Consider the following 23,704-nt stretch of genomic DNA (forward strand, 5'->3'; position numbering starts at 1 on the left):
ACCTGAAAGCAAACCTCTTCCGCGCTTGAACCTAGTTCAAGGGTTTGTGACAGGTTGTGTAGTATTGAAACCCCGGTGTTAATCTCTAACCGGATTAACCACCACCCTACGAGTGAGAACCGCTAACCGGTCCAACCCCCGGTCCACCAGCGGCGACCTAGATCCTAACAAGATGTAATTTTTTTCTCTTTCCTCTGTGGCATGCCAGGTGGCTTCGCTCTCCATTTCGTTCCCTATATCATTTCCCTAAAAAAATAAACCTACATAAACAAGAGGAGACAATTAACGCTGCAATAGATCCACAATGAACAGGGGACACAGTAAATGAAAATAGTGCAACAATGATAACTTATCTTTCATCTCTATCTGAAGTTAACATTGCATCTCTATCTGGCTTTTTCATTTTACCTAAAGTGTTTTTGTTCTTCTCTGTCATTGTTTAAGCGGATTCTATTTGAGCAGATATTTAGGGTTAGAGTTTGAGCGGATACTTAGGTTAGGGTTTAAACGGATTTGAGAGTGGGTTTGAGCGGAAATGGTAGTGAGTTTTAGCGGAGATAGAATGAAGATTGAAGAGAGGGTTGTTAATCAGAAATGAGAGTGATTTTTAGCGGAGATAGATTGAAGATTGAAGAAATAGTTGTTGATCAGAAATCGGAGTGAGTTTTTGAAGAGAGGGTTGTTTAGAGAATTTTGAGCGTTTCGAGATTAAAGAAAGAGAATGGTTGAGAGTAAATGAGAGTAGTTTGAATTGAGTGGTATTATCCTACGTGGAAAAAGAAAATAAAATTAATTATTATTTGACCTACCTGGCATGCCAGGTGGCTTCGCTCCCCATTTCGTTCCCCATAGTCGCTTCTTGTATCATCCCTCATTTTTTATTTTTTATTATTTTTTATTTATTTTTTTTTTGTTAGGTTTAAGTTTATTTTAATAATATTTTTAAAATTAAATATTATTTCACTTTTCTCATTTATAAATTATTTCGATTCATTAATTAAAATATTATTTATTTTAAATTATTATTATTTATTTTATTTATATATATATATATATATATTAATAATTATTAATTTTTTTATTAAAAATAATTATCGACCCTCAAAATTATTAACTATCATTATTTTTTTCTTTAAGTTATTCAAATAACACTCATTCAAAAAACTCTAAGTGTAATTTATTTGGAGTCCAGTTAGAAGAAAAAGTTAATGTTGACATCACTTATAATTTTTAGCTGTTTAAAAAAAAAACAATAATGCTATTCTATGAAATAATTTAATAAACTATCAATTAGCAAAGGAGTATATTAATAGTAAAAAAAAAACCTTTTCAATTTTAATTATATAACGTATAGTGTGCCTTGAAAATATAAATTCAATATAATACAATTATCTCGAAATCACCTCGATGAAAGACAATGGCCTCGATAACGACCGATCAATCCTATTTTATTAAAATAAAATAAAAACATTATTATCTACGTACACCAGAGTTATTATACAGTAAATATGAAAATATTCGATCAGGTATTTTGAGCGATTCTCAAATCAACCTTGACTCAAATTATTTTTATTGAAGTCTGACAGCCTTTACCTAACGCCGCGATTGAAACATTTGATTATCAAATGATAAACTCAAATTGTTTGACTCGTGTATTCAAGTTTTCTAGCCTTCCCATTTGACGATTTTTCTTTAAACTTGTTTGACAAAATTTTCCTAAAGAGAAATTGTTCATCCAAACTATGATCTTCAAGTATTAAATTAATGTTACTCAGCCACCATATGAATACGATTGATGGAGGGTAAAAATTTCATTTCTTATAATTAATTATATTTAAACTAACTTTAGAATCACTAATAAAAGTAAATAATATTATTATTAAACATTCTTGTCGCGTTTGCAGGAATATAACCCTCCCAATGTACGAATCATATATATACTTTCACCCCGGTCCCCGATGCCGGCCTCCTCTACTAATGGTTCGACATGCATGGTGGAACCCGGCTACTATTGCAATTGGAGGTGAGGTCCAGGATGAGTGGAATGGTGGAGATCAATTGAAGCTCCAAGCTGGTGGGAATGGGAGGACCGGCTTAAGACGAGGTTAACCAAAACTTTAATCCAAACTCAAAATAAATAATTAGGCATGGCAATGTTACCCGTCGGGTCGGGTACCCGAATGAACCCAATGTTCGGTTCGGATAATTAATTTAATTTTCGGTTTCCGGGTAATTTCGGCTCGGAACTTCGGTTCTAAGGATGATTGGAAGAAGAGATACAGGAGAGAGAGGATGCTTGACGTCATGGGTTCCGGTTTTTTTAATATATATATATATATATATATATATATATATTTGTTTTATTTTATTTTATTTTATATAATATTTTATAATTTCTTTTTTATTAAATGATAAGTTTAAAACTTATTAAACATGACTTTTTTTACATTGAATAATATAAAATATTTTTAAATATTAAAATTTTGTTATCTAAATATAACAAAATTAAGTTTAAAACTAAAGTATATTAATAAGTTAAAATTAGTTAAAAAACTAAAATTAAAAATAGGGTCAGTTCAGGTCGAGTACCCATCGGTTCTAAACCGATATTTCGGATAATTTAAGAACCTAAATTTTCGAGGCAAATTCGGGTCCGGTTCGATTCGGTTCCAGATTGGTCCCCGAAACCCGGAATTTTGCACTGCCTACTCAAAATATAAATTTGAATAAAATAATTTAGTTAGGATTAAGTTTGGGTCAAGGTGGAATTTAGGTTAGATAGAGTTCGGGTTAGGAGGGGTTGCTCAAGTAATTAGCCAAAATAATTAACTTCAGCCGGTCCCCTGCTAGCTCCCCTTCCCTGCGCTCGACTTTAGCATCATTAGTCATTATATCAATAGTCTTTTTCATACTCTTTTCTTATTTTTTTTTTAATTCAGAATGTAGGCCACTCTAAGGAAAGAAAGAATTTAAAATATCCAATCATAGACTCTTCAGAAGGCAAGGTTGAATAATTGAATCTGAATTTTAATTTGGTATTTAAATGTAACGTTTGCATAATAAACTTATGCAAAAATTATAATTAAGCATAGCTGTGATAGTTTGCATAATAAATTTATGCAAAAATTATAATTAAACATATTTTACATTTAAACTCAATTTTTTTTACCTATAATTCTTAGCATTTAAACTTATAATCTAAATATTTTATCTCTCGTCACTTTAAAAAAAAAAATCATTCTTTCTATCTATTATTTCTTCTTTTTTTAAAAAAAAAAAATCATGTATATTAAAAATGATAAAACCGTATGAACACAATAACAAGAAAATGATATTAAAAGAAAATAAATAAAAACTAAAACTAAAAAACATTATGTGTTGTCAAGATATGAATAATTTTCATGTGGGGCATTGCTACACGTTTGTTAACTAAGATGATTCCATATAATTTTTGTTATGAAAAACTTTGGGAGTCAAAAATTTATCAAATATCTCATTTTTTGGATGAAGCGTTGTTCACGATGAAGTTCTTACGGGTGATATTTGCATAAAAAAAAATTATATTATTGCTAGTCATTTTTGTATGTGTCACAAAAATGTTAAATCGACAATTCACTTACTTTTGCATTGTCGATGTATTTGAAGTGTTTTGTGGAGTATTATTGTGATTCATTGGTTATACCTGAGTCTTTGTGTAGCTGTTGAGAAGTTTGGATTGATGCGCAAGATATGATACGACTACATATTTGGGTTACCATCCCAATTATTTTCTGGTGAACTATATGGTTAGAGAGAAATTGTCGAATTTTTAATAATTATAGTCATCTGATGTGTATCATTCATAATACTATTATGTATATGACGTTTTTTGAGACTCGTTTAGGAAAGTTGATAAAATCTGTCGGGAGTTAATTGTTTTTTCAAGAATTTATGAGCTCGATAATTTATTGAGTTCTTTTTTTTTTCTTTTCTTTTCCTGTAATATTTTGTCGTTGTGATTGAATGATTTTTATTTTATTTTTAATATACAAGAACATCCATCCAAAAACACATTTTCTTGCTTGCTTTCTTTGTCTTTATTTTGTTAGGTCATTGCATGCACATTTAAATTTAAAGTATTATGTTGCATGAGTTAAATAATGGACCACCCATTAAAAGTTTTTCTATTTTGCAAACACTTGATTATAAATGCATAATTTTGAATGTTTTTTATGTTGTTTGAGGGTGTAGTTTTTTTCCCTTGTGGCCTTGTGGGAGGTCTCCATGCATGCTACAAGTTCTTGTTTTTTCTTTCCTTATATTTTGCAGGTCTCGATCGATATGGTGAGTAGCGACAAGGGCTCAAAATCATTTCCCAACAAGGCGACGACAACTAAGCCGAACTCATGCAAGACTGTGGTGCTAGTATTGCATATAAATGGTCACATTGAAAAAAAAAATAATGACTCATTCAAGTGAATTCAATCAAAGAATTTCATGGTAGTGTAGATTTATGTTTAAATTGTTGGAATTAGACTTTAGTTTCATTGTATTATTTTGTTTGTAATTTTTAGAGAGAATATGTAACCTAAATGGCTATTTAAATCTCTATTTCTGATGTTGGAATTACTTGGAAGTCATGTCTTTATCTAATTTTAGTGTTTTGAAAATTCAACTTATATTATTTGATAAAAAAAATCTCCAAGCATAGAAAAAAAATGATAGATAATAAAACAAAGTCTGTGTTTATTCATAACTTTATACAATTTCAATTATAAGAAGAAAACAAAATGAAAGGTATCCCACTTGTGTTATGTAATGAATGGCTAATTTTAATAGTATCCCCACTTCTGCTACTTATGTCGTTACATATTCTCACGTCAATGTCCTCATTTATTAATTATGATACTTGCTGTATCCCACTTCTCATCCACTTGTTAATTTTTTATTATTATGTTTTAAGTCATTTTAACACACAACCCTACATTTTCAAAATTTATACAGACAGGTAATATATAAGTTGAGAGTACAACCACAAGTTGTTTATAGAAAAGATCAGAAAACAAACATAAATCAATACAAGCAAAACAACAAGTTTGAAAAGGAAGGGGCATAATAACACATGCATTCGATTAACTTGGAATCACAAAAGTGAAATCACCATATCGGTCGTCGTGTTCCAGATTGAACTTTCTACCTCTTGATGATGATGATCTAATGGCTGCTGCTCTGACTGCTCATAATTTGACTGATAACCCCCTTCTTGATCATGATGATCATCATTAATTTTCTCTCATGATTTGGACAAGATCTTCCACTCTTACTTCCTCCCATAAATCCTCCCACAATTGATCCCCTTCGCCCTCCTCCATCCCCCATTGGGATTGAGGGTTTTCCATTTCATTAGTATTTTCTTCATCAACTAGTTGGCGGTGATCACAAACAGACTCGTGTTCTCTCCTCAAGTTCTTGTCACCAAAACTGAACCCGCCTCCTGTGCTTAGCGAACATTCCGAGTTTTGGCATGCATAAGTGGTGGCCTCCGTTGAAATCTGGTCAAAAACACTCTTCCTTTTGTCACCACCACCACCACCACCACCCAATTGGGTAATTTCTGTCGGTGAAGTAGAAGAAGAAGAAGAGATGTTGAGACCCTTTATATAATTCAAAATGCTTTCTTCTTGGTTAACTACTCTTGACCAAGTGGAAGACTCTGATGCAGTCATCTTACCTTGCAAGCACTTGGATTGGACAACCAAATTCCTCATTCTATTGAAACCAGGGCACATGTGCTTTATGATTGCAGCCAAAACCGAGACTTTCCATGCCTTTTTCAAATCGTGTGGCTTCTTGTAAGGTGGTGGGCCTTGTTTATGGGCTATATTCCCTTGTTCTCCCCACCATATTTCAAGCCCATTGGGCCACCATGGTGGCGATAACCCCTTATCTAAAGGGAACGTCCTCTGGGGAGGATAACAATGTTGCATTAGGGCTGAAATCAACGAACCCAACGTCGTGTCCTGCAATTCTTGAAGCAAATGGATGCATGAAATCGGATCGTCTGAATTCTCGATTAGATCGATGATCGGTAAGAAGTCGGAAATAGCAGCGGGGGCGTTTATGTCGAATCTTACCTTCTCCTTCCACCATTGGCGTAGGCTATCAGAGCATCCCGTCATCGGTTTCCCCTTCTCCGGCACGATTCCGTAGACGAATCCTTTCCCCTTGCAGACTTCCATTATCTTGGTCATATGATTTAGGATAGTGTTCTGTGCCCTACCTAACTTCTTGCGACGAGATCTCTCTTGCCATAGATCAGTCGGTTTGGGGCCGCCGTGAACACGAATCATTTCCTGCTCGTTCTCCATCTTCTGAAGCCGGCGCTGGTCCTTCCGCATGCGCTGCTTGAGGTCGTCGTAGTTAAGCTCATCATCTTCATAGCCATCTCCATCTCCATCTTCACTGATATCTTCATTTTCTTCGGTTAGGGCAACTGGAGCTTCGTCGCCGCCGCGAATTACTACCATATTCAATGGGAAGAAGAAAAAGAAATCATGGTCTCAGAGGAGATGTATCTAGTCATTTTATATATTTTATAAATGGACCTTTTATATATATAATATATTTATTTAAATGGTGTGTGTGGTTATAATTATTTTCTTATTTAAATACTCTCTCTAACAAATTTATTTATTTGTTTGTTAAATATATTATTTGTTAACTGTTTTTAAGATAATGAAACGGTGAAAATGAAAATATTATTTTTTTATTTCCTTTGTTATCTTAAATATAGTACTTTTAAGGTGTCCTTAAAAGTACATTATCCCAATTATATTAAGTACAGGATTTTATATGACTATTTTTAACTTTACTTTTTCTTAAATAAAATAATAAATATAAATTAAATTGACCTAGGTTATTATTATAAATGTAATTTTTTTTATTGTTTAAAAATTAGTATTTTTAACCGAATAGAATAGTTTAGTTTAAACAAAAATTAATTTAAACTTATTCATTATGTTTTTTTTACATATAAATAAATGAGAACTTCTCTAATGAAGGAAGTTATATTTATATATATATTAAAATTGTATAATAATTGTTGCTAAAAATAAGAGGATAACTTCCAAATCCCAAAGCAGAGAGGTCAGAGGTGGGACACAGTGCTTGTTTGTCATTCATTTGCGAATCCAGCTAGAAATAAAGTTAATATAAAATTTTATTTTTTAAAAATCTAGCAGTTTTTCTAAATTGAGCTATTATATGGAATTATCATGTCCACAAATAGTAATAAAAACATTTTCATTTTTGTATAAGGTATAGTCTTGTCTTGAAAGTATAAATTCAATATTATACAATTATCAGTTCAAAATCACCCAGAAGAAAGACAACTGTCACGACAGTTCACCACCTCCCATTTCATTAAAATGAAAAAAAAAAAATGTAAATGAACTTTTTCAATCTGTATAAAGCAAAATACTGTAAATAATAATGCACATACCCATATTATTATTATTATTATTATTATTATTAAATTATTACTCATAACAAGTGTCTGTACACTTGTCACTACTCTCTACCACTAAATTTATAAAACAGTGGGCTAGTTCTGGCCATTGTTGCAGTTTGAGTGATTTTAACTTTAAATTGGTATTTTACCAATATTAAAATTAAAGGTGATCGATTGACATAAAGGGAAAGGATAAAAAGGAACGGATTTTTAATTTTTTTTTTTATTAAATTTCTTTAATGTTAAAATTTATCATTACTTAAACGGATATATTTGTAGAGTGTTATGTTAATTTTTTTTAATTAAAAAAATAATTATCATTACTATGTAGTCATTATTTCTGTTATTTAAAAATGTTATAATTTGAAGTATTTGAATTTATAATATATAGTATTTTATTAATCATTTTTATAATTTAAATTATTTGTGAATAAATAAAAAAAAAAATTATATTTCCTTATTCATGAATAATTATGATATGGTGTTATCAAATTAATTTTACTTAGGTCTTGTTCGGATTGGAGTTTTTTAAAAAACCTAGAGAGTGAAAAAGGTAATGATTGGTGATGATTTTGAGGAAGTGATGATTATTTTTAGTAAAAAGACTTAAAAGGTATTGATATATATGAATAAAATAAAAAACAATAATTTAAAATAGAGAGTGTTTTAGTATTTTGGTTAATGAAATGAGTAATGTGATTGTTGAAAAGTGATTGATTGAAAAATTGATTTGGAATGAATTTTGTAAAAAAAACCAAAGAGAACAAGGCCTTAGTGTTTAGTAATATGAGTTAGTTACCTCAAACTTAATTTTTTACAAAATAAAATTACTCAACTAATATTTTTTTATTCATATTTTTATTATGTTTTGATGGGTTTAATAGGTCTTTTGACCCGTATAACATACGTTTTATATATTTTTGACTTGTTTAACATTTTTAAATTAATTTAATACATTTTTTTTAATTATATTTTTTTTATGAGTTTAAATACGTTTTTAAGTAATTTAATATATTTTGATATAATCTACCAAGTTGAATTTCACTAAGTTAAAATTGAAATCATTATATTGGGTACACAGTTTTCCTGTTTCCTAAATTTTAAAAATACATTTTAAACATATTTTTTATTTATTTAACATTTAATATGTTTTTACAGGAATATATTTTAATCAGTTTTTAAATATGTAGGTATATTTAATATGTTTTTACCTGGAATACATTTGGAATACATTTTAATCAGTTTTTAAATAGGTAGGTATTAGATCCAAATCGAACTAAGTTATTCGGTTTAATAGTTTGAATTTGATTTAGATTTTCTTTTAACTGTTTGTATTCTAAAAATTAATTAATATAACTATTTCAAATAAAAAAGTCAATTCATACTCTCTTCTCTATTGGGATACAGATAATATGTAGCATTAACTAATCTGAATAAAATGAGAATGATATGATATCACAATATTGAAAAAAAATATATATATATATATATATATAAAAGAAGGTAAAGAAATAAATTTTATTATTTTTACAATGTTTATATATATTTTTTTATTTACTCTCCCAATTTTCCTCTATTCATATTTTATTATAAGGTAATTATATATATTTTAATTAGTTAAATAAAAATAGAAGAATCCTCATGTCCACTTATTTAATACATTTTATAATTTTAATAAACTTATTACAAGTCAAATCAAATTATGATGGATTGAATATGAATAGATCTTTTATACTTGTTTCCTTATGTCCACTTATTTAATATATTTTATATTTTAATTAATTTATTACAAATTAAAGTCATGTCATGTATGGGTTCAGTTTGAAAACGAATTCCAAAAACTGCAGTGGGTTAGATTTTTGGGATAAAACCTACAACCCTTTCCGGTTATATCTACATTTCAAACCAAATTTTTCTAAATTATCCATATTTTTATTCTTATTCCCAAACTACCCATCTTCCCTCTCTACAATATTAATTAACCCATTAATCAACTCACTCTCTATCTCTTGACCCACCAATTAATTATTTATCTCTTTCTAAACCTATTAATTAACTCCTCTCTCTCAACTATTAATTAATTTCCTCACTTTTAAACTATTAATTAATTCATTCTATCTCAATCAAATAATTAAAATATATTATATAAATATTAAAATAAAATAACACATATATTTTATTTTATTTAAATCTATAAATATAATATATAGTTCAAATTAAATACACTAAATTAAATAATTTAAATAACTATTATAAATTAAAATAAAATATAATACATAAATAAAACTTAAAACTTAAAATAAAATACATTACATCACAATAAAATATATAAACATTATAATAAAATAAAATACATAATAAATATTAATCATTTTATTATTCAATATACAATAAAATAATTAATATTTATTATGTATTTTATTTTATTAATCACTTTCAATATACAATAAAATACATATTCAATATACAATAAAATAATTAATATTTATTACATATTTTATTTTATTAATCACATTCAATATATAATAAAATGCATATTTAATATACAATAAAATGATTAATATTTATTATGTATTTTATTTTATTATTAATTTTTATGTATTTTATTGTGATGTAATATTTATGTAATGTATTTTATTTCAAGTTTTAAGTTTATTTTATTTTAATTTATAATAGTTATTTAAATTATTTAATTTAGTGTATTTAATTTGAATTATATATATTATATTTATAGATTTAAATAAAAATAAAATATATGTGTTATTTTATTTTAATATTTATATAATATATTTTAATTATTTGATTGAGATAGAATGAATTAATTAATAGTTTAAAAATGAGGATATTAATTAATAGTTGAGAGGGAAAGAGGGGTTAATTAATGTGTTTAGAGAGAGGTGGTTAATTAGTGGGTTAAGAAAGATAGTGAGTTAATTAATGAGTTAATTAATATTGTAGAGAGGGAAGGTGGGTAGTTTGGGAAAATTTGTTCCAAACATGGGTAGGACCGGAATCCGTGCGATAAAACCTAGTTAACTTTAAGGTTTTGTTAAAAGGTTTTTGGGATAAAATCCAATTTTTATCCCAAAACATAAACATCTTATGACTATCAAATCAAATAATTTTATCATTTAAATATTAAAATTACTCTATAATTTTATCCCCTATCTCTAAACCATTATTCTCTCACCTACACCATATTCCCTAAAATCAAATGACAAATTAGTCTTCAAATTTTAAAAACTAGTTTTTTCCTATTTTTTATCAAAAAAGGATTTTTTGGATTAAACCCAAATAAAACAAAAAAAAACTCTTTTGTCTATCCATGCGAGGTGAGTTTTCCGAAGAGAATGTAGATCTCGAATATCCCGGCTTTTCTCAAAAAGTGAAAGAGACAGGAGGGGAGAAGTAATAGGTAGGGATGACTGGATTGGTTTTGTACCCAAAACAAGGCCGCTACCAAACTGCGCTGCATCCTTTCAATTGGTCTACTTGTCTCAAGAATCCCTACCCAGTTTTCCACATGGTTATTTACTCTATCAATATAAAAAGGTTCTTGCCCTTTTTTATTTAAATTCTCAAGCCGGCCTTAGAGTTAATAGAATAAATATTATTAAATTTGGTTAATATATACCTAATTAAAAAAAAACATTTTAAAAAACATTATTTTGTCCAAATTAAAACTTAATCCCAAAACTTTGAAACCTGTCAAAACTCAAAACAACATGTCCACACAGTGAATATTTATTATTATAATAATAATATAAATATAAATCTATTTCATTTTGATTGTATATACAATTTTTTATGTGGATAATAATCCAAATCACCATTATTTTTTTTTCCTTTAAACTTTAGAGAAATTTGATAGGTCAAATTTTATTAACCTTCAATGACAATTTTTTTTAGTACAGGAGTTCGGTCCGACATCCTATTTTGCCGAATTGATTTTTTCGTATCGGATCATTATAGTTCGAATAATATTTTCAATCGTCGGTGGATCGTTTGCTGCTCAAACACTCTAATTGTGTTGGTGATCATTTATCGAGTGTCGTGCCCGTCAATGGCGGAGCCACGTAGCGGGCTGAGATGGGCTCTAGCCCAGGGTAGAGTTTTAGAATAGTTTATATATATATGTTTATATTTAACAAATATAATTAGTCCACTTGGTATTGGAGTTAAACGTTATCCTACAGGTCCAGGGATCAAACCCTGGCCTCCTCCTTTTTTTTTATATAAAATTTATTTATATATGCCTCCTCCTTTTTTTTTATATAAAATTTATTTATATATAACCTCAAGTAAATAAAATTATATATTATTTTTAATATAATTAATAATATAAATTACTTATAAAATTAAATAAAAAGTAAAATAGTTTTTTATATTTTTTAATTTAAAAATATTTAAGTTTTTTTAAATCGAGTATTCTTATCTTTGATTAGATTTCGTATATTTATTTTATTTTAGTAAGGTATTATTATTAAAAGGAGAGCATTATATTAGAAAAAAACAAAAAAAAGGTTTGGAACCCTACTCTCCAACAACTACAAAGATGCAACCCGAGGAACTACTTTCACTTGCAGATCAATCCTAATTGAGGTTCGACTGAAAGGTTTAGGAACGAGCTTGAGTGATAACGAGAGAAATGGGAGAAGAGAAGACAAAAGAAAATGAATAAAAGAGAAGCCTCGTGGACGATTTGATTAATATTTTCATTTATCACCTGTATTAGTGTAATACCTATAATATTTTAGTTAGCCCAGTGAAAAAAAAATTCTGGATTCGCCTTTGTTGCCCGTCCCTTTTTAACAACAAAGGAGACGAAATAATCGGATCTAGAGTTATTTTTTAATTTTTCAATAAAATGTTACTCTTTGATTCTCTTATAGGTATTCTCCCATAATTTGTATGAATTTCTTAATATTTCAACCATATATATAGATGAATAATTTTAATTTGGTAGGAACCCTCGGCTAAAGATAATATTAATTGCCGCTCAAAATCTTTATTAGAAATTCTTTCGACACCGTTTTATTAGTTGTTCGTTTTTTAAGAAATTCTTAACAAATTTTATAATCCTCCAATCAATTCTAATGGAAAATTTATTTTTTTAAAAAAATATTTATACAATTTAATAGGTAGATCATAATTGATTTTAATTTTATAGATGTTATCTTTTATTATTTATTAGGATCTTCTATTTGAATTTAATGAAAATTAATTTATTATAAATAACAATATTAATAATAATAATAATGATCGAAAGAAAATATAAATTTAGTATGTTTGTTAAAAATCTGATAAAAAATCAAATTATTATGATTAAAAAATAAATTGATTAGAATAGATAGAAAAAATAGATATCAAATTAAATATTATTAATATATTAAATAAAACAAAAACAAGGTTAAAATCCTAATATCAAATTAAAGACATGAGTGGCCGTTCTTGAGCACCTGATTTCGTCCGTTCTCTTCTGAAAAGTGGTATTTAGCATTTCATTGATTCTGCGTTTAATGTAAAATAGTAGTATAGCCTGAATTCGTGAGCCGAAGCCATGGCAAGCAACCACAAAGACGAGCCCAAGACAGCTCCTCAGCCTGATCGTTGGTATAACCTAACCCTAGGTTCATCCTTCAAAGATCACAACGCATCTTCCAAATTCTGCACTCTCCGTTGTAAGATTCTCGATCCCGATCTCATCTATACAAGGAAAAATATGTTCTTTTCTTTTATCTTCAAATTTCAAATTTCAAATTTCTTCTTCAGATGAATTCAAGCCTGCTTCAATTGATAAAAACCAAACTGGGTCACTACATAAGACTAAGGATAACAGGGTTACAGTCGGATTTCAAAATAATCAACCAGGAAAACCAAAGGTTAACTTCGAGGGGAGCAGTGAGGATTACAAGGAAACTGATGCAGTCCTGTTATTCGATGGTTCGACAATGCGATTGGAACGATTACATCGTGCAGTAAAGAGACTCAGACATGTTCGGTTGCCTGGTGAGTCTGCTGCTGCACCTGCAGTTACCTCATTGGCACAGGCTGCAGTTGAATCCAGTCCCCCGCCCATGAACAAAGTTGCAAAGTTTCAGTCCTTGAACAAGAGTGTACCTCAGCTAATACCGGTGAGGTGTTTTTACCAGCATAATTAACCCAATATGTTGTTAGTTCATCATATCATCTGCATTCTCATCTTAGATACACTTGTTCCCTTAGAATTGCTGATAAAATAAGTAGAACTTGTACTTGACCCTATGTCAATGTATCAGTGCATTTTAGAATAAAGTTATTACACTAAACAGCACTTTATGCAATCAAATGTATGACTACATTGTTCTATATATGCGCTGCTGCTCAAGTTTTCGCTCTTTTCTAGTATGTCTCCATTTTGGCGGTGATAGCTATTTTAGAAGTTGAAGCATTATCTCAGTGGGGTCATAGAGGGTAGGAGGTTGTGTTTGCCTCTCTTGGTCTAAAAAAAATCTGATCTTCGGTTAGTAGAGAAATGGAGAGTGAAGGAGATTCGATATAAATGAATGCATTTAAGTTATGTCTGTCTTCTACCACTGTTCTATGCAGATCTCATTTTATCATGTGTTATTGCAGGTTGAGGTGGAACGAATTGAAATTGGAAACTTCAACAGTTCAGGTATATATATTTGATTGTTTTACTAACCTTTCTATGATTTCTTAGTACATAGAAAATCATTTAGTATATAAACATTACTTTGTATAGTCTCCAGTGCAATCATCGTCTATATGTGCAAGTAAAAGCTGATGATGATGATTCAAGCATAAGTTATAGAACTATTAAATTTTGATTAGTAGTAGCTATAGGTAGCATGTTCCCTCTCGCCAACTCATTCTTGTAATGACATCCTGATCCCAGGTTCTAATTTTGTTCTACTCTGTTGGAAGTGTTTCAATTTAGTGACTGCCCATACCATAATTTGATTTAGAATAGAAGTGTATTATTGATGAACTTGCAAAGGCTTGTGATTTTGTTTATACATTGAATAATAGAATGCACATTCATCTACTTCTAGTTTCAAGAGTAATAAGTACATCACAGGCTCAATTTTCAGCAGTTTGTAGGATTTGGATTGTACAAATCTTAAATAATGATTTTAATCATACATTGAAATTGTAATCATCTGCATTTTTTAGATTATCATTGCCTTTTTAATTTGTACTTTCAATATTTTCAGCCAATTATAGGCAAGTATAATGGTCCTTTTTGGAAACACTTTTTTTGCTTTTTTCTTAATTTGAGTGATCTCATCTGGATCTACATCTAGTATACATAGTTTTGAGGGTTTAGTATCTTGTTAGAACCAAAATTTCTCATGGGAATTGTGCTGTCTTATTTATTCACACTAATATTAATGTTATCACCAAGGGGTTAGGTTGTCCATGATTTCATGTGCTTTTATTTTTATTTTTATTTTTGAACTTATCCGTGTTTTAGTCAGTTTCTAACATTAGTATTTCTCAGCACCACCGGATGCAAAACCTAAAAACGAGAAAGCAACGACAACCGATTATCAATCTGCTCAATATAATAACCCACTGTCAGAAGAGTCTCCATATGATAATAAGCATGATGACTTAGATGAGCAGTTAGATATATTGAATGATGATGATGAGGAGGAGGAGGGTGAGGATGCAAACAGAGGAAGTATTGATTATGGAATGAAAGATTTGGTGTCGAGTATAGACATAAACCAGCCCCATGGAAATGGAAATGATACAGATGAAGAAATTGCTGATGTAGATGTGAGCGACGATGAAGAAGATAAAGGGAGGAACGCTGCTGAAGAACTTAGAGCACAGGTGAATAATGCGGCCCAGAAAAAAGATGAACAAAGTTCAAGTTCAAGTGGAAGTAGTGGGAGCGATAGTAGCGGAAGTGGAAGTAGTCGAAGTGGAAGCAGCAGCAGTGACAGCGAGAGCAGTGACGCTGGCGATTCTGTTAATTCTATCTAAGAATTTTTTGAAAAGAAGAAGTCCCCTCTCCCACAATCTCAATTCTTCTTTGAAGTTTGGATGGTGAAATTTTTTCAAATAATAGTTTCCTACAATTATGAATCATATCATGTATTCTTGTATGCTTCTGAATGTACTTGTATGCTTAGGCCAAATTATCTTTGGGTTTTTAAAAAAAATCCAACTTAAAACAATTTTTCAATCAATCATTTCTTATCTATTAGATTATTAATTTCATTAATTAAAATACTAAAATATTTTTTATTTTAAATTATTATTTTTTATTTTATTTATATATATTAATATTTTTTATTTTTTTTTATCAAAAATAATCATCATTAATTATTATATTTTTTCTCTCTATATTTTTTAAAAACCCAAACTGATTAAGGCCTAAAATTATTTTAAATGGTGTATTTAAAGTAATCATTTTAAAATACAGTTTATCTTCCAGATATTGGTGTAAAAATATTAAAAAATTATTACAGAAAAATAAAAATAAAAGTGAATTATTAAATTAAATATTTAGAATAATATTTTTTTTATAAATTATTTTTCTTGATATCTAATAATTATTTAACCGTAGAAAAGAACTGCTAACTGAATAATAACTAAATATTATTCATTTCTGGGGATCCCCATTTATGTGAGTCCACTCCAATCAAAGTTGTTTTAAGAAGAAAGAGAAAGAGAAAGAGAAAGAGAAAGAGAAAGAGAGAGAGAGAGAGGAACTAGGTATAATGGTGAAATTTTCGGTTGGAGGAGAAGATGACGTCGAAGGGCCTAGCAGTCCCAGGCCAAAGAAACGGAGGACTAACAGCGCTCCAATTCGTTCACAACAGCAAGATCAGGATGAACAAAACCATGAATTCGCCGGTACTCGTGTCTGTCGATTACACGACGAAGACAACCACGACGATGAGCCTGAAGAAACAGAAGAGTCCGAACAGGAAACACAGGATGGAGAACCACTGAATTACGGTGAGGAACAGGTTGAAGAAAATGAAGACTCAACGAGTTCTATTTCAGTAACCCTAACTGATCCTGAAGTTCTTGATTGCCCTATCTGCCTCGAGCCCTTCACTATTCCTGTCTACCAGGTTTGAAATCTTGCTTTATATGTCTTTCATTTAGTTTAAAATCTCAATGCAAGAATAGTTGGTCATGTCACTGGTTTCATCAGATTTGCCAGATTTAAATTGGTGAAATACTAACTTTGCTATTTGCATAGATTGGCATCTTATATGTTTAAGTAACGGACCAACTTCTTTTAGTTTTTTACCTAATATTCCACTACAAACTTTAATATGAGATCTTAGGGTTTCTAGTTCTGATTTTGTTATACAGATGTTAATTTAATAGGAAATATAAAAGGATAAGTGTGTTTACTACATAATTAGAAATGAAACAAGATTTGTTCTAAACTATGTTATGACAACTTTAAAGTTGGTAAATATTTCAATCTGTACTTATATTGTAAAATTGGCTTTGGTTTCAGTTGTGGGTATTTTGAACACACTTGTAAAGAATAATGAGGCCGCCGGTGTATTTTACTTAATCAATGGAAATGTCGATAGACATGTTAGTTAGATGTTGATCATAACTATATTCCTGCTGAAGCTTAATCTTTTGCCTTCCTGTGTAACAGCTTTTCACATCATCAAGCATATGATTCTTGTGATTTCTTGATCTAGTTTATAAATTTATAGACCTGGAACCAGACTTTTACCACCTAGCTGCCTGTGTACTTTAGTATGTTGCTAGAACATCTAATATGGTTTAGTGATCAGACAACTTCGCAGAGGTAAGGGACCAAATTCTTTAGTTTGAATAAGTTATTTGTCCAAAGATTAGCTTATAATGTTACATTTGAACAAATTGTTTATTTTTTTCAAGTCATTGGGAAGATGAGCAAATGGGTGAAATATTTGGAGCAGAAATGAGAAAAAAGATAACGAAATAACTAAACTGAGTTCTTTTGCTATTTGGCTGATTAGATAAGAATTAGTTGCGTTTTTGCCAACTATCAAGACTTTAGCCACATTATAACCATCTTTGGCTTGCAATAAAGTTGATGCCATAACGGCTTCTTACAATACAAATAAGGAAATAATGTAGCAAAAAGGGGTACAAAGGAGAAGAATAAAGTTGATGCCATAACGGCTTCTTACAATACAAATAAGGAAATAATGTAGCAAAAGGGGTACAAAGGGGAAGAATGAGGGAGAGAAAGGGAAAACAAACTTTGTTAACTGTTAGATAACCTCATGGATGAAAGTTATGATCAAACAATAAAGCATTGCCTTACTAAAGGCTCATCTAGCTCAGTGTTAGAACCTTCATAACCCTTTTAAAAAAAGTAATCAAAGAACCATCCCAAATTCCTTACACATAGACAGGATTTCTATATCATCATGATCTTGGTATCGTTGAAGATAGCATAATGTTGACAAACTAAGATGTTTCTTATAAAGCAAAATTTTCATTGAAATTTAAGTTTAACACAAAAGTTGCATCATCCAGTCAAATTGCTATGTGACTTGAAACAGTCAAATTATTTCCTCTTTGCTTGATTTATTTGTGTTTAAAATTTGATTGAGAGTGAAAAATGAACTATTGATTTCCCTATATATGGATTTAGATCCATTTGCATTAATTTGTTTTAACTTATGCTTTGATGACCTTAAGCTATGACTTTATTTTATCATATTTTTTTTTATATAATAATCTCATTCAAATAATTCATTATTGAAGAGTGAATTGTGATTAGGGTAGTTTTGACATGTAATGCTGTCTTGAATGCTTTTCTACATTTAATGATCTTGGTATGGAACTTCCTTCTAGGTCCACTTCCAAGTTGTACATGTTGACATAGTTTATAACTATCATTTTTGTTGTAGTATGTCTTGAATTTGATTGATTATCAACATTTTCTATTTTGATGCTATTGATATTTGAACAATAATGAATTCTAAAGAAACATTGTATGGTAGTAGCATTCTCTAACGAATGTGGGCTCTACATTTTCCATTTTTAGTGCGAGAATGGGCACGCAGCATGTTCATGCTGCTGCAGAAAACTAGCAAATAAATGTCCGTCTTGCTCTTGGCCAATTGGTTACAACCGATGCAGGGCCCTGGAGAAAGTTCTAGAATCACTTAAAATGTCTTGTCCAAACAAGATATATGGATGCCCAGAAATGCCAACTTACAATAAGACGCTGGAACACGAGAAAGTATGCATCCACGGACCATGTTGCTGTCCAGTCCCTTCTTGCAAATTTGTTGGATCTTCCAATTCCTTGGTAAGTCATTTTAGACGCAAACACTCAAGTTCCGCCAAGTACTTCTCTTTCGATTCCATGTTCAAGATAACTGTAGAGCTAAGAGAGGAATACTTGATATTACAAGAAAAGAGTGAAGGAGCTATATTTGTTCTTTACAATGTTTTGGAAAATTCTGGTAATACAATAAGCGTTGGATGCATTGGTCCGAAACAGTTAAAAAAGGGTTTTACTTACGATCTGATAGCTAGAAGTGAAGGGAATACTGTCAGACTACAAGCCTTTGCGGATATTGCCTCAAGTCGAAATGAGCATTCTCGAAAGATATTTCTTGTGGTTCCAGATGGTTTTACTAATTTATGGCACCTTCAACTTGAACTTTGCATAAGGAAAGTGTAGAGAACTTGCAACTGTTAGTGGAGAACATGTTTCGATTCAATCTTTGTTGTATTTGCAAAACCTTCGTTTATTCCTTCATTAATTGTTGCTGTTATAGAAGATGTAATTGTTTCGTATGAACATTTTCTTATTCTCGTGTTGAAAATTGGAATGCTTTGTATTCGGATTTTTTTTTTTTATTGTTGGATCTGGTTGTGCAATTTAAGATGGCAAATGTTTCTTTTAAATGAACTTGGAACTTGTGACTAATGTATTATTATTATTATTATTATTATTGTTTGACATTATTTATTTTTATTTGAATAAATATAATAAATGTACTTGCGATTGTTTAAGAAAAAAGATTTCTGGAAAATTTGAGTTTTCAAATAAAATTTGACCCAAACAACAAGATTTAACATCCAACGGTGTCAATCAGATGGTACATATTCCAGAAACTTCACCTTCCCCTGCGCAGCACTTATATTATCCTCTCTCTCTTTCTCTCTCTCTCTCTTAGCTTCTGGCAATGGCAACAACTACACTCAGAATTGCAGCATTTCGTGCGCCTCCGGCTCAACTAGACCTGAACTCATCGAAATCTTCAAAGTTTTTTCATATCTCCTTCACTCGGAGTTCAATTCATGTACAGAGACGTGTACGCAGCTCTTTCTCTTACAATTCGACTCACAGGCCGTCCCCCCGTCGCTCTCCTAACTATTTGAACTTCGCGTCATACAATGACTCCACCGAGACAGAGACCAAGCCCGAGGGGACAGAGGATGCCCTAGAATCCGAGATTCTGGTATTTCTTTCTACTTAATATCGTTCCATATGTGAATTCAACATATCACTATATAAAATGTCGTATATTTTCTTTAATTCATTTTACTCTTCATTTATAGCACGAAGAACACACTTGCATTTGCTCTCATTTTGATAGAAAATGTCATATGTATTTGGCAAGTAACAGAATCATGCAATTCAAATGTTACAAGTTCAACATTAGGTTTTAGTTCTGTTCTGTGAAGTAATGCCAGTTTTGCCAGTTTTATCTACTGAAAATAAAGTACTTATCTAATTAGGAGCTTAAGACTTACAACTCACACGGATTTAGCCACTTTTCATTTCTCAAGTTTATGTGTAAAGAAACTTTTTAACAGGAAAATCCAATTGATGAAGTTGATGTGATAGATGGTGAAAACGGGGTTGCAGAGGAAGCTACATCAGCCATATTTAGTTTGCTAAGGTCATACAAGGAAGCTATATGGAGTAATGATGAATCCACCATCACCGAAATAGAAGGGTTTCTGAAGTCCATAGAGGATGAAAAAGTTGATTTAGAAAAGAAGGTGGCTGCTTTGTCTGAGGAACTATCTTATGAGAAGGATCGTATTCTAAGAATTAGTGCAGACTTTGATAATTTCCGGAAAAGAACTGAGAGGGAACGTCGTTCTCTTGTAACAAATTCTCAAGGAGAGGTTGTAGAGAGTCTGTTACCCGCCATAGATAACTTTGAACGAGCAAAGACACAAATCAAGGTGGAAAATGAAGGAGAGGAGAGAATAAACAACAGCTATCAGAGCATATATAAGCAGTTTGCCGAGATCTTGACTTCTCTTGGTGTTGAGTCCGTAGAGCCAGTTGGGAAACCCTTTGATCCCTTGGTGAGTTCTTTCTCCTTAATCCATTTGTTATTATGTATGGGGTTTTTAAGCTTAACGACCATTTGAAAAAAATAAACACTTGAAATTGGCATGGGTGAGATGTTTTTTTAAGTCTTTTATGTTGTGTCGTTTGATCTTAACCTTAGGATGTATTCTGATTTGATACAGTTATATTCGTTTTTCAATGATTGACATGATTCAATTATGAGAGGTTTTGACTGATTTGTGACAATTGTTTTTAAGCTTAACGACCATTTGAAAAAAATAAATCCAAAACATTAGTATTTTATTAGAGCTTGTACTTACTTCACTCATGTTGAATTAACCATACTTTGTACTTGCTTAGCGATAGACGTGGAATAAGGTACCTGAAGTTGGCAAAAGTTGTATGTGATCTTTGAACTATTGTCTGTTAAAATGATGTTCAAACTGGATAAAATAGTTCAATTTGTTACAATATGATAGCATTAGTGAATTTAGGACATTGGTATTTTTAAGTCTTAATTCACATTGGGCCCTAAACACCTTTTTTTAGATACACACATTTTCTTTTATTCTGTTTTACATGAGGTAGTGAAGTGTCTGAGTTAGATGACTTCATTGGGTGTTTGCGCCAAACTCTTCAAAGAGTATGATTTTAGGGTTTGGGCTCCCGTATGTGTTCTGTTGCTGCTTTATTTATGGTTGTAAATATTAGAGTAGGGTTAGGATATGGTTGTAAAAGTGGCATGATAATATTTCATTCAATGTACTCTAATGCCAGGGTTCTTCCCCCTTTTCATATCTTTTTGACATTTACTGTATTTACAACCGTAACAAATGACTATCTGTCACATAAGCTTGCTTTGCATACTCCATTGCAAACATAAACATATGCCTTTAGTTTCAATTTAAAAGCAATTTGTAGGCAAGAGAGTGTTGGCTATGTTATGGAGAAGTCTTAGGTTGATGCAATTATGAGTATTTTCTGGTTAGGTTAAGGATTAAAAGATTTATAAAGTGGCCAAGCAAGGCACATATTTTGCCAGTCTATAAGTACTCTTTATGGTGTGGAGATATATATACCAGACTATTGACTATGTGGTTGGGCTATTTATCTTTTCATCATCAGAATCAATAAATAGTTCAACATTAACCTATTTGGAAACTATATTGTAAAGTTTTCAATCACAATCTTATTACAAAAAAATGATTTTTTGTCGCGAGGTATAAGTTTTTCTTTCACAATCATGATTAGATTGACTCCTAGATGTGTGCTATTGTTGTTTCTTTTGGTATACAAATGATTTTCTACATCAAGATGCAAATTAATGAGCCTTTTCTCTTCTTTTTTTTGTCTTGGTTTATGTGAGTTTGTTGATCCAGTGGGTGCTAATTCATGGTTTAGGCAGCTTTTTTGGAGCAGAATAGGTTGAATTTTTTAAGTTTGGTATATTATGACCAATTAATAAGTGCATCTGTGTTTTCTGTTTAAATTTTGTAAGGTCCATGAAGCAATAATGCGTGAAGAATCAAGTGAATTCAAGGAAGATACAATAATTGAGGAATATCGAAAGGGGTACAAACTTGGTGAGAGGCTTTTACGCCCTTCAATGGTTAAAGTTTCAGCTGGTCCTGGACCTGAAGTCGTAGTTGAACCCGAGATAACAGAAAATGCTGATGCTGTTCAAACAAGTGCCAACAGTAGCAGCACGGGAGCAGAAGAAATTTCCGAAAACTAGTTATAACTTTTGAGAATTGAATTATGTTGTATGGTTTCTCATGTCTCTAGGGTTCTTGAGAAAATCTAAGAATTTTTGGAAAATCAGTCACCAGATTACTATTGTTTCTATTTAGTAAATAGAATACAACAATTGATGATTTTTTCACTATTTTTGAGACTATTCCTTCATTGGAAACAAGTTTATTAACTTAGTCATGGTTCTATTTCAGTTTAAAGCGTTTTTAATTAAAATATTGACTTATCATGGTTTAATTTGCATTAATTAATTATAGCCATTCTTACATGGCAATCACTTAATAATCCTCTTGTGGATAACAAATTAACCATTAATTACATATTTTTCTTATCTACAATTGCACCATCTCGATCGAGTATTAATTCCTCCAATGGCAGCCACAAGTTTAGTCGTCGCTAAACGATATTATACTTTGTTAATCATCTAATCTAATAATGACATACTAATAGGAAAGCATAAATCTATAATAGAAAAGTAATGTAAAAAATTGAGTGTGGAGATGCTGTAAAACATGTACTAGTATGAATTATATAAATTATCTTCTTCAAGAAAACAATTGGAATTACTTTAAGAAATGGGAAAAAACAGGAAGATCCACCCAATTCAATTATTTATTTATTTGTGTTACTATTGATCCCGTAATGACTTTATTTGAAGTGTATTTGTTTCTTAATATTTCAATTTGTTTATATAGTGGTTAAGACACAAGGTAAGCCAACTTAAAAGCTTACCACTTTCATTTTTAAATATACTTTTATTTCAACTCCTCCTAATTTAATTCTAAACCTCTTAACTTTATTTAGTTTTTTTTTTTTTGGCTAAGATAAGAGATGAGAGTGTGGGGAGCACATGGGATTGAACAATAATGTGGTAACCACCTAGAAATTGAATTTGAACATTATTCTATTATAAGTCAATAAACAAACAAAAAAAAAAGAAAATTGAATATGTTCAACTTGTCATAAGAAAATTGTTGTTTTTTTTTATCCACAACATGTATTTATATCTATTGGAAATTAAAGGCATCTATCTATCTATCCATACAAAAAAAAATATGAAAACAATGACCAAAATGTCATTTTATTTTTTGGTAAACAACTCATGACTTACAACTACCTTGATTGGTTTAATTACTGTGGGTGGGGGTTGGTCC

At 30.5% G+C, this 23,704-nt stretch overlaps 4 protein-coding genes across 4 annotated transcripts; 3 read left to right on the top strand and 1 right to left on the bottom strand.

Annotated features, from left to right (window-relative positions):
• Positions 1–4,999: 4,999 nt before the first annotated feature.
• On the bottom strand, positions 5,000–6,573 carry LOC124932958 (putative ETHYLENE INSENSITIVE 3-like 4 protein). Its single transcript, XM_047473677.1, has 2 exons — positions 5,711–6,573; positions 5,000–5,593 (listed from the first exon to the last, which is right to left on the bottom strand). The coding sequence occupies exons 1-2, from the start codon at positions 6,504–6,506 to the stop codon at positions 5,262–5,264; spliced, it is 1,128 nt and encodes a 375-aa protein (XP_047329633.1). The 5' UTR covers positions 6,507–6,573; the 3' UTR covers positions 5,000–5,261.
• A 6,371-nt stretch (positions 6,574–12,944) lies between these two features.
• On the top strand, positions 12,945–15,670 carry LOC124930847 (ELL-associated factor 2). Its single transcript, XM_047471209.1, has 4 exons — positions 12,945–13,170; positions 13,262–13,623; positions 14,105–14,147; positions 14,994–15,670. The coding sequence occupies exons 1-4, from the start codon at positions 13,050–13,052 to the stop codon at positions 15,482–15,484; spliced, it is 1,017 nt and encodes a 338-aa protein (XP_047327165.1). The 5' UTR covers positions 12,945–13,049; the 3' UTR covers positions 15,485–15,670.
• A 475-nt stretch (positions 15,671–16,145) lies between these two features.
• On the top strand, positions 16,146–19,334 carry LOC124929180 (E3 ubiquitin-protein ligase SINA-like 10). Its single transcript, XM_047469473.1, has 2 exons — positions 16,146–16,584; positions 18,522–19,334. The coding sequence occupies exons 1-2, from the start codon at positions 16,225–16,227 to the stop codon at positions 19,164–19,166; spliced, it is 1,005 nt and encodes a 334-aa protein (XP_047325429.1). The 5' UTR covers positions 16,146–16,224; the 3' UTR covers positions 19,167–19,334.
• Positions 19,335–19,617: 283 nt separating this feature from the next.
• On the top strand, positions 19,618–22,683 carry LOC124929179 (protein GrpE-like). The gene is made up of 3 exons (XM_047469472.1): positions 19,618–19,950; positions 20,309–20,812; positions 22,297–22,683. Exons 1-3 carry the CDS (start codon positions 19,675–19,677, stop codon positions 22,531–22,533), a joined length of 1,017 nt encoding a protein of 338 aa, XP_047325428.1. The 5' UTR covers positions 19,618–19,674; the 3' UTR covers positions 22,534–22,683.
• The last annotated feature ends 1,021 nt before the right edge of the window (positions 22,684–23,704 follow it).

Source organism: Impatiens glandulifera, chromosome 3 (genome assembly GCF_907164915.1).
Source record: "Impatiens glandulifera chromosome 3, dImpGla2.1, whole genome shotgun sequence".
Classification (NCBI taxonomy): Eukaryota; Viridiplantae; Streptophyta; class Magnoliopsida; order Ericales; family Balsaminaceae; genus Impatiens; species Impatiens glandulifera.